Consider the following 10,761-nt stretch of genomic DNA (forward strand, 5'->3'; position numbering starts at 1 on the left):
GCTCTCTCTCTTTCTCTCTCTCTCTCTCTCGCTCTCTCGCTCTCTTGCTCTCTCTCTCTCTCTCGCTCTCTCGCTCTCTTGCTCTCTCTCTCTCTCTCGCTCTCTCGCTCTCTTGCTCTCTCTCTCTCTCTCTCTCGCTCTCTCGCGCGCGCGCTGTGCCTGTGGCTCTGTCTGTAGTTCTTTGTGTGCCTGTGTTTTTGCGCGAATATTCCAGCCGCTATTATGCATCAATGTAGATTTGTTTCCGTAACTATCGAATAATTTCAGTATCATTTGTGCAAATTACATTTGTTAAATTAGTTAGCATGTTTAATGCATGTTCAGCATGCAATGTTTAGCATGTTCACGTGATTCCTTGCGAAAATTTGACCCTGCCCTAGGAAAATAGAGGCGACCCGCTAGCCGTCCACCATTAGATGTTCGCGTACGGCGGGCTTCCACATACGACTTTTATGAAAGCGCCGAGCACTCTTCGGCTCCCTCCCCTAGATTCAGTAGCGGATTATCAATGGGGCAAAGGGGGCATTTGCCCCCGGCCCTACAAGTCGACCGGCCCTAAAGTGTTGTGACTACAAAAAGAAATTAGTTTATTATTTTATCTTGGGCCGGCCCTACCACTTTCATATGACTACATTTGTTTTTGCTTTCTACTTGTTTTCATTTTTTCCGTGTTTTCTGGTGTACATTGCAGCAGCTAGGAATAATATTCGCTTTAAGGTAGCTAGTGGGGTTAAAAGTACCAATTTGTCAAAATGTTTTTGTTTAAATTGTAACTCTATTAATTATTTTCGAACGTTTCCTTTTCATTTTTCAATATTAATTGCTTATAATTATCCACTAAACAGGTCGAAAAACATTATATGCTTATGGGAAGGGGCGGGTGGATGGGCGGCCCAAATATATGATATGCCCCCGGCCCAGGCAACTGTTAATCCGGCGCTGCCTAGATTACTATTTAAAGACAATCAAAAATGCTGTAATATTTGATAGCATGCACGTGAAGCTTTGTTGTAAACTATATTCCAACATGAGCTTCGAAACAACTATGTTTAGAACTTAACTAGGTGTTATATTAAAGAAAAGCATACATTGTAATATTGTCTGTAATATTGGGTAGCATGCACACAAGCACATTGCATTTGTTGTGAACGCTATTCCAACATGATCATTGAACAGCTATGTAACCAGGTGGCTTATATTAACAAAACAGACATAAATGTCTGTAATATTGGGTAGCATGCACGCAGGCCAATACCAATAATATTATTATGTGTAATATTGGATAGCATAGATGCGATCATGCGAGCATATATATGCATCTAGCCTTTGTGGTAAACTCTATATTCCAACAAGATCATCGAAACTGCTATGTGACCAGCTGGTGGGTTATTTATTAAAAACAGACATAAATGCCTGTAATATTGGTTAGCATGCACACAAGCACATCGCCTATGTGGTAAACTCCATCTAACATAACCATGGAAACAGCTATTATTTTTTAAACAGGCATGTGTCTGTAATATTGGATAGCATGCACACAAGCACATCGCCTATGTGGTAAACTCCATCTAACATAAGCATCAAAACAGTTTTTTTTTAACAGGCATATGTGTCTGTAATATTGGGTAGCATAGATGCGAGCATATATATAGTGTTTGTTCTAAACCCTATTCCAACGCGAGCATATCGATACAGCTACGTGACAAACTAGGTTATTATATAAAGGCAGGCATAAATATGTGTAATATTGGGTAGAATAGATGCGACCATGGGCGCACGTAGCCTTTGTGATAAACTCTATTCCAACATGATCATTGAAACAGCTATGGTACCAGCTCGTCGGTTATTTATTAAAAACAGACAAATGCTTGTAATATTGGTTAGCATGCACACAAGCACATCGCCTATGTGGTAAACTCCATCTAACATAAGCATTGAAACAGCTATTATCTTTTAAACAGGCATATGTGTCTGTAATATTGGTTAGCATGCACACAAGCACATCGCCTATGTGATAAACTCCATCTAACATGAGCATCGAAACAGTTGTTTTTTAAACAGACAAATGTGTCTGTAATAGTGGTTAGCATGCACACAAGCACATCGCCTGTGTGGTAAACTTCATCTAACATAAGCATTGAAACAGCTGTTATTTTTTAAACAGGCATGTGTCTGTAATTTTGGGTAGCATAGATGCGAGCATATATTATAGTGTTTGTTCTAAACCCTATTCCAATGCGAGCCTCGTAACAGCTACGTGACAAACTAGGTTACTATATATAAAGGCAGGCCAAAAATCGTGCAGAATTTGCGCGCACATGCTGAGCTATCTGCTGAGCCTCTTGAGCTAGGCCGTTGGCTCAGCAGATAGTTCACCGTGTGCGGCGGGCTTTTAACCCATCCATCTGCCCGTCCGTTCGTCCGTCCGTCCGTCACACACCCCCGGCACACACACACACACACACACACACACACACACGACACACACACACACACGCACACACTCACACACACACACCAACACCACCACACACACACCTGTGACCACAACACACACACACACACACACACACTACACGCACACCCACCACACAGAGAGAGAGGACGGCACGCACGCACGCAGCCACACACACACCACACACACACACACCACACACACCACACACACGCACGCACGCACACACCGACACACTCATTTAGACGCACGCATGCACACACGCGCGCACGTACATACACACGCGCGCACGTAGGCCACCACACACACGCGCGCAACAGGTACACACCGGGTGACATAATTATGCTCGTGCATAGGCACACACGAACCTATACACATGTACACACGCACGCCCTCGCTCAAGCAGGCATACGCATACGCAAACAAAAATGAAGTACGAACAAAGCAATACACCAAATCACCAGGAAGAACAATTCTAACTAAGGTTGCAATTTCTTAACCACGAGATTTTGTTATTCGCGTAAAGAATAACAAATTCAGACAATGACCCTTTGTCTTCGTTAACGTGTGCAACTGTTTGTAAACAAAAACAGTACTTATCTGTCTGTGCATTGCGTGGCTAGGATCGTTCATACATGTATCACATTATAANATGTTCTCTATCCTTAGGCCAAATATTCTCCAGCAGTTAGTTTTCGATGTGTGTGTGTAGGGGATTTCCCAGCTTAACTGGATGTGAGTTGATCGGGTCTTTGTTTGTCCGGTTGAGTGTGGAAGTTGCTATTAATAGCTTGCCTCCCTGGTTACTATATATATGAGTGAGGAAAGTTCAGCCGCAGAGTAATATTATTATTAAATATTATCGTTAAGAATGGCTGTTATTTAGATATAGCTGGCTGTTGTTAAATATTACTGTTAAGAGCGGTTATTATTAGTTAATGTCAAGAACGAGTTAATATGTAGTGTGGGATAGCATGGGGCTTTGAATCACATGTATGATTTCTGTTAACCCGTTAGGGGCCGTGACATAAGTAGTGGGATGTGCGCTGTGGCATGTAGACTGTAAGTTGTATTGTTAAGAGTGCAACTGTGTTCAAGGATCTTATAGTGTTATTGATAAGTATGTTCCCATGGAAGTGAGTTATTATGGTGCATTCACTTTATGCGGCGAACAGTGTTTGGTTTAGTTCATGTAAGCATCCTGACAGATCGATTTATTACATGAGTGTTTACTGCTTAAAGAGGGGGGAGATTCTCTCAGTAGTCATTATTATGTATGTTAGTAGCATAGTTATTTGAAAAGGGTGACTTTGTTGAGTTAGTGTTGTGAGTTTGCGTTAAAGTGTTCGCATGAAGTGTCACGTGTTTATTGTTATTATTCTGCAGTGACACGCAGGTGATGCTGAGCCGGTGTATGTCGGGGCAGTGAGCGTGGCCCTACCGGAGTAGTGTTCTGTAGGGGTAAGCAAATAGGTCCCACAGCAGGGGACAATGCTTGTGTTATATTGTGTTATAATGTGTTATATTGTGTTATAATGTGTTATATTGTGTTATAATGTGTTATATTGTGTTATAATGTGTTATATTGGATTATAATGGTGGATAATGTCGAGTTTATGTATTTGGCCTATATACTGCTCATATGCTATGTTACATTTAAACTTAAGGTGTGTTTCGTTGTTTACATGTTGCAGGGTCGCCTGCACAGTCGTAACGACGTCGTTTGTGTGATGTGGTTAGACGGTCGTTGGTGACATTTTGCTTGTTGTCAATTGAATGAACTCTTAAGTCACCGTCATCCGAGTGTTGTGTTTTGTTGTGCACGAATAACGCCCCACATAAATTTGGTGTCAGAAGTGGGATAGCGGTTGGCTGAGTTGTTCATGTGACATAGTAGCAGGCCTGGCTTGAGAGGCCTAAGTACACGACTGAAGCGACCCCCGGCAGAGCTGAAGTGGGCGCCGAGTCTGATGTCGACAGAGGGCGCCGATCCTGACAAGATACGACAGTTGAGGGTACCACCATTGCAGGGAGTGGTGTGGACATCCGAGAGGCTAAGTGACGTGGAGAAGTCGAGAGCGGAACGAGTCCGAGGAAGTCAGCTGGGGACAGAGCGCCGGCGACGAGGACTGCAGAGGCGTCCCTGAGTAGCGTTCCTGAGTGCGCGAATGTTTAAATGTACAGAAAGACGTGCGTGGTAATTTGCACACAGTGTCATATTCACTGGTGTGGTAATTTGTACTGTTTTCTTGTGTTGAGCTCGTGCGGTAATGAGCGCGGTCCGTGAACTTGTTGAAGGGTACGCTACATAAAGTTATGTGTTGTAAGCTGGCTTGTAGTGTGAGTAGCTCCCTCCACTTCTCCCTCCACTGTAAGTGAGGAGGGCCTTTGTTGACTCCGTTTTGTGATTTTTTTTGCCCAGCATAACTGCGCATGAGTGTGTGTTGGTGAGTGATCTGTGTGATCCGGGTTGTTACCAACGCTATGTCAGGGGAAGACGTGCAGGAGCGCCTGGCCCAGGCGGAGAAAGACCGTGCCAAGCTTGCGGCATTGCAGCTGCAGCTGGAGAGCCGGGATGAAGAGGTGGAGCGGCAGCGCAGTGAGGCTGCGAAACTGCGACAGGACCTGGATGAGGCGCAGACCCGCTTTGAAGCGGTACGCGACCTGAAGACGTCTGTGGTCGTCGAACAGCGAGACCAACGCCTGGGGACCATCTCGGGCGCGGAGGGTCTCTCTGCTTGGATCGCGGATGCCCAGGCGGTGCTGGAGGGGTGGAATGTGCCCGAGTCCCAGCAAGCTAACTTCCTTATCAGCCGGCTGGAGGGGGTGGCAAAGGAGGAGGTCAAGCTCACCCTGGACCCTTCCAAGCGCACGCCAGCCAGCATTTACGCAGTACTACTGGGAGGTCTATCTCTCTCAGGAAGGTCCTGGGGGAATTTTACGGGCGGACCCAAAAGAGTGGGGAGTCGCTGCTCGAGTTCTCCCTGGCGCTGCGCAGCCTCCAGCACAAGTCAGGGGGCGAGGTCGACAACGTGCGCCTCCTTGAACAGTTTGCAGAGGGAGTCTTTGACCAGGGGTTGCAACGGGAACTGCGGAGAGTGCGCGCAGAGCAAAGCATGGGGGATCTTACAGAGCTCCGGGAGTGGGCGGTAGGATGGCTGGGGGGCGACGACGCCAGGCCGAGAGGTGCTGGAGTTAAGGCGGTATCCGCCACGGTTGATTCAACCGAGGCATCGAGCCCGGCAGTACCAGAATGGAGGCGTGAGATAGACGAGCTCAAGCAGATGGTACGGGAGATGGCTGTCACCCGTGGCCAGGACAGAGATCGGGGAGCAGAAGCGCGGGCTGGGTCCACCGGCCCGAGGAGGTGCTACCAGTGCCACCGCACTGGTCACTTCAAGGCAGAGTGCCCTGAGAGGCGTCCCCAACGCAAAGGGAGGTGTTACGAGTGTGGTTCACCCGACCACTACCGAGACGCCTGCCCTAAGCTGAGAGACCACTCCAGGAAGGAACCGGGAAACGACGACCCCCTACAGTGCTGAGCCGTGCAGTAGGAGGGGCCACTAATGGCTCGGGAAACACTAGTCAAGCCAGTTTTGAGGAGCGGGGCATGGCACCCTGCCCGGAGGCTGAGGTGAAGATCGGCGGTGTGGGAGTGAGGTGTTTACTGGACAGCGGGTCGCAGGTGTCACTCATAACCGAGAGCTTCTTCAGGAGGCGGTTTGGCCTGGCGGGAGAGCTAGTTGATCTGCCGTGGCTTAGGGTTAGGGCGGCCAATGGCCTTGAAGTTCCCTACTTGGGATACATCGAACTGGATGTCGAGGCCTGTGGGCAGGTGTTTCCGCAGATGGGGTTTTTGGTGTCTCGCGACCCTACCTCACCTGAGGAACGGAAGCGACTGGAGAGATTGCCAGGGATCATTGGGTGCAATATCCTGCAACGTATGCCCTGTGAGATTGATAGTGCCGGGAAGTGGCGGAGTGGTGCTGGGTCTGTCTCGGAGAGGCGGAGTTGGATGCAGGCACTGCGCAGCCATGAGCAGGCTGCGGTCAGCAGTGCGCGTGCTGAGAGGACGCCACCAGCTGCTTTTGTTCGGGTTCCCAGAGCTAGTGTCGTACGCCTTGCAGCTAGAAGCATCAGGGTGGTATCTTTGATCACCCGGGGGGGGGGTGTAGCCAGCTATGAGGGCGTGGTGGAGCCGTTGGGTGTAGATAGCGGTGGCTTGCCCAGGAATGTGATGCTGTTGCCAACCCTGTGTCATGTCAGGGCGGGGCACGTGGAAGCGGCAATCGCTAATCTGAGCGAGGAGGAAGTTGTGTTAAACCCTAAATCAAGGGTGGGTCAAGTCCGTGGAGCATCTGCGGTGAATAAAGTGGTAACCGTGAGGACTACGTCATCAGAGATAGTCTTGGGGGGTCAGGATGAGAACCATGATGACGTCACAGAGTTGATGAGTCAGCTCGACTGTGGTGCTGCGGAGTTAAACGCGGTACAACGTGAAAAGCTGGAAGAGATGCTTCGGAGGTACCGATCGGTGTTTCTGATGGGAGATGAGGATCTGGGATACTGTGATCGGGTCAAGCACACCATCAAGACAGAGGATGATGTCTCCATACGTCTCCCCCATCGGAGGATACCCCCGAATCTTCAGCCTGAGGTGAAGCGTCACCTGGAGGGCTGGGTGGAAAAGGGGATCATTCGCCCAAGTTCCAGCCCGTACGCCTTCCAGCTGGTGATGGCAAGGAAGAAGGACCAGAGCCTGAGGCTGTGTGTGGACTTCAGGCTCTTGAACAAGAAGACGCTGCGGGATGCGTACCCCCTACCCAGAGTGGAAGAGGCGCTTGAGGCACTGAAGGGGGCGAAGTACTTCAGTTCGATGGATTTGGCATCGGGATACCTACAGTGTGCTATGGATGAAAAGGACATCCCGAAGACAGCATTCAGGGCAGGAACTGGGGGCCTGTGGGAATTCACACGAATGCCCTTTGGCCTAGTGAATGCGGCGTCCACATTTCAGCGACTGATGGAGCTGTGTCTGGGCGACAAGGCATATGAGATACTGCTTCTGTACCAGGACGACATCATGGTTTATGCGGCCTCAGTTGATGACATGATTGAGCGGGTTGGCCTGGTGCTGCAGCGGTTGGAGTCCTTTGGCCTAAAGGTTAAGCCCAGTAAGTGCCACCTGTTCCGTCGCAAGGCTGCATTCTTGGGTCACGTGGTGTCGGAGGAAGGTGTAGCTACGGATNTTTTGTCTTATGAGACAATGTCCTGATATAGTCGACAATAACAGCATCCTCCATTGCCGTGTACCTCTTTTGTCTTATGAGACAATGTCCTGATGTAGTCTACTATTTGGGCATCCTCCATTGCCGTGTACCTCTTTTGTCTTATGAGACAATGTCCTGATGTAGTCTACTATTTGGGCATCCTCCATTGCCGTGTACCTCTTTCGTCTTATGAGACAATGTCCTGATGTAGTCTACTATTTGGGCATCCTCCTCTGCTGTGTACCTCTTTCGTCTTATGAGACAATGTCCTGATGTAGTCTACTATTTGGGCATCCTCCTCTGCTGTTTATGAGACAATGTCCTGATGTAGTCTACTACCCAGCAAACATGACAGTATTGGGCCAATGCTGGCCCAGTACTGGCTGCACAATCGGTCCATTACCGAATGCCAGTACTGGACCGGTACCGTCTTGCACAGCGGCGCTGCACTGGGCCAGTACCGCGTGCCATTACTGGCCCAGTATGGCACTATACTGGCCCTGTATTGCGCCGGTACCGTCATACGGTAATAGCCCCAGTGTTGGGCTTTTCTGTACTGGGCCAGTACTGGGCCCGTACAGGGTCAGAAGCGGCCCAGTATTGTGCCAGCACTGGCCCAGTGGTCTATTAAATATTATATTGAGCAGCATTATAATTATAATAATGAGCAGTGCTATAATTATAATGACCAACAAGCAGATATCAATAATCAATAATCAGTTTTATACACAATTACTGGTTACACCGATTTGTAGGTATTTTATCAAAAAATGTATAAACTGGAATATAGAGTAATAGAAAAAATATAATAAAATATCACGTACACATATATATATATATATATGTATGTATAAAATACTGAAATGTAACTAATATAATTAAAGATAACATATAGTCAATAATATCACATATCAAATAAAATAAATCACATATCATATTACATATCAAATAAAATAATGCTGAAAATTATACACATATAGGACTAGTACAAAAGATATATAGCATATAATTATAAGGATAACATAGCAAAATAAATAGTAATATAATGTAAAATAGTAAATGTCGGGGATCTGTATGCCAACATATATAGCTTGCAATAATTTTAGCAGATTTTCAAATGTACAAAATATTACACATCAAATAAAATAATACTGAACATACTATATACACTATACACATATAAGACTAGTACAACATATATTATATGGCATAATTATAAAGATAACATAGCAAAAGAAATAGTAACATAATGTAAAATACAGTAAAACTCGCACAAGTCGACACTTCTGGGACCAGCATATTTGTGCCGACAGACGATGACGACTTATGCGAGTTTTACTGTATGTTAACGTTGGCGTGTCTGCTATACTCGACTTGAAATGTACAAAATAAAACCAGTGATAAAATATCACATATGAATACTGACTTATACACACATCCGCCCGCACACACGCACATACACAGTAATGCCAATCACGCAATTCCTGCTGGACCATCAATACAATTACTCATATGATGCATCAGAGTCTTCATGCAATTCATTAGTTTTCTTTTCTTTCGCCTTCATCATTTCCCTCTTCTTCCTTCCACAATTCCTATCCCCTGCATTCCTTAACCAGATCATAATTTCTTTTTGTGCTGCGGCCTCTGTTGTCTTTGCAGATATTGTGGGGTTCTTCACAATGGCTCCTAAATATCAAATAATTCAGATGTATGAAAATGAGTACAAAATGACAATTGAACTTATTACATTTGTATCTAGCATGACAAGTACATGACAATATAATATCACTTTGAAAATGGTAAAGGGGAAAAAAAGCAGAATCCAGGCATACACAAAAATGAGGACTTAATGATATAAAAAACTGGACATAATATAATACCGCAAGAAGAGAACAGGCATAACAGGTGTGACGTTAATTATATGCAAGATTTAAGGTCCAGGAAAAAATCTGAAAATGCATGCATGTCATGGACGTTACAGTAACACCACTAACAGGGTAATACTTGTAATGTACCTACTTGTAATGGCAAAACATAGCTGCAAATTCCCAAATGCATGCTTTCTTTCAGTCGTGCAGCTTTTCCAGCCACTCTTGCCAGCCCAGTTGTACAGAAGGGCAACCTCGTGCGCTAGCACGTGATTCATTGATCGGCGCACCGCGTCCTTCAGGTCGCTCCCTCCAATCATTGCCAAGTGGGCGATCTATAAATAAAATTATATGATAATATGCCTTCTTTTCTGCATATAAGCTAGCTATAACGATATATATGCACAGTTTCTTTTTATTAAATGCATTTTCATTTTTTACCGCTAAAAATTCCGTTCATATTTAATAAATGGATATATATCTTATTTACAATATAGTTCAAATACTGCCCTATGTTTGACACCATATCAAATACAATACAATAAGAATAAGCTATTTATTTACTTTTTCTGCCAGAATTGAACCTATAATGTATATTGCTATGCAAACAGGGAGCTAATGTTTTTCACTTCATTTCTAGGATTGTGATTTCTGATGTGGGACGAATGAATCGCTATGCTCCTATATAAATATACCTTTACCCTCCCTTTATATCATGATGATAAAAAAATATAGAAATTGTGGCTCACCAACGTATTTTTCAGTGCTGGCTCCTGAAGTAGGAGTTCAAGCTCCTCCACCTGCTCAATAGTTTGCAATGGCAGAAGGACATCGCCCGGTAACTCAGATGAAGTGCAGCCACCTCCAGTTTTTTCTAGCAGCTTGCTGATATAAGCTTTCTTTGAGTTGCTTGTTCAGCTGCCATACCATCGATGGTAACCTGCAGTCCTGCAACTGCGGTCACCATCTCTTTCTCAAAGGCTGAAAATAAGCAGATGTTTACAGAGCTGGTATATATAGATATTATAATAGATGATTGGAACTACATGGCAGGAGCAGCAGCAATATAAGGAGATAATTAATATTATTAATAATATTATTTATTATATTAGAATTAAGGGGAAGCAATTTGTTCCATACTTACATGTCAGAACGGGAACATTTG

The 10,761-nt window shown here is 45.4% G+C and overlaps 1 protein-coding gene and 1 long non-coding RNA gene across 2 annotated transcripts; one reads left to right on the forward strand and one right to left on the reverse strand.

Moving 5' to 3' along the window:
• The first annotated feature begins 4,939 nt into the window (after window positions 1-4,939).
• On the forward strand, window positions 4,940-6,455 carry LOC106815377. The gene is made up of 2 exons (XM_014819831.1): window positions 4,940-5,226; window positions 5,349-6,455. Exons 1-2 carry the CDS (start codon window positions 4,940-4,942, stop codon window positions 5,995-5,997), a joined length of 936 nt encoding a protein of 311 aa, XP_014675317.1. The 3' UTR covers window positions 5,998-6,455.
• Window positions 6,456-8,635: 2,180 nt separating this feature from the next.
• On the reverse strand, window positions 8,636-10,761 carry LOC106815381. The gene is made up of 3 exons (XR_001394737.1): window positions 10,741-10,761; window positions 10,346-10,577; window positions 8,636-9,414 (listed from the first exon to the last, which is right to left on the reverse strand). It is a non-coding gene; the product is annotated as an uncharacterized LOC106815381 (long non-coding RNA).

Source organism: Priapulus caudatus, unplaced genomic scaffold, assembly GCF_000485595.1.
Source record: "Priapulus caudatus unplaced genomic scaffold, Priapulus_caudatus-5.0.1 Scaffold1102, whole genome shotgun sequence".
NCBI classification, from domain to species: Eukaryota; Metazoa; Priapulida; class Priapulimorpha; order Priapulimorphida; family Priapulidae; genus Priapulus; species Priapulus caudatus.

Bases quoted from the DNA above. Each gene is read 5' to 3' on its own strand.
- LOC106815377 (XM_014819831.1), top strand. From the start codon at position 4,940: ATGTCAGGGGAAGACGTGCAGGAGCGCCTGGCCCAGGCGGAGAAAGAC. The intron at 5,227-5,348 runs GTGGAATGTGCC...GCATTTACGCAG, and splicing joins GCCCAGGCGGTGCTGGAGGG to TACTACTGGGAGGTCTATCT.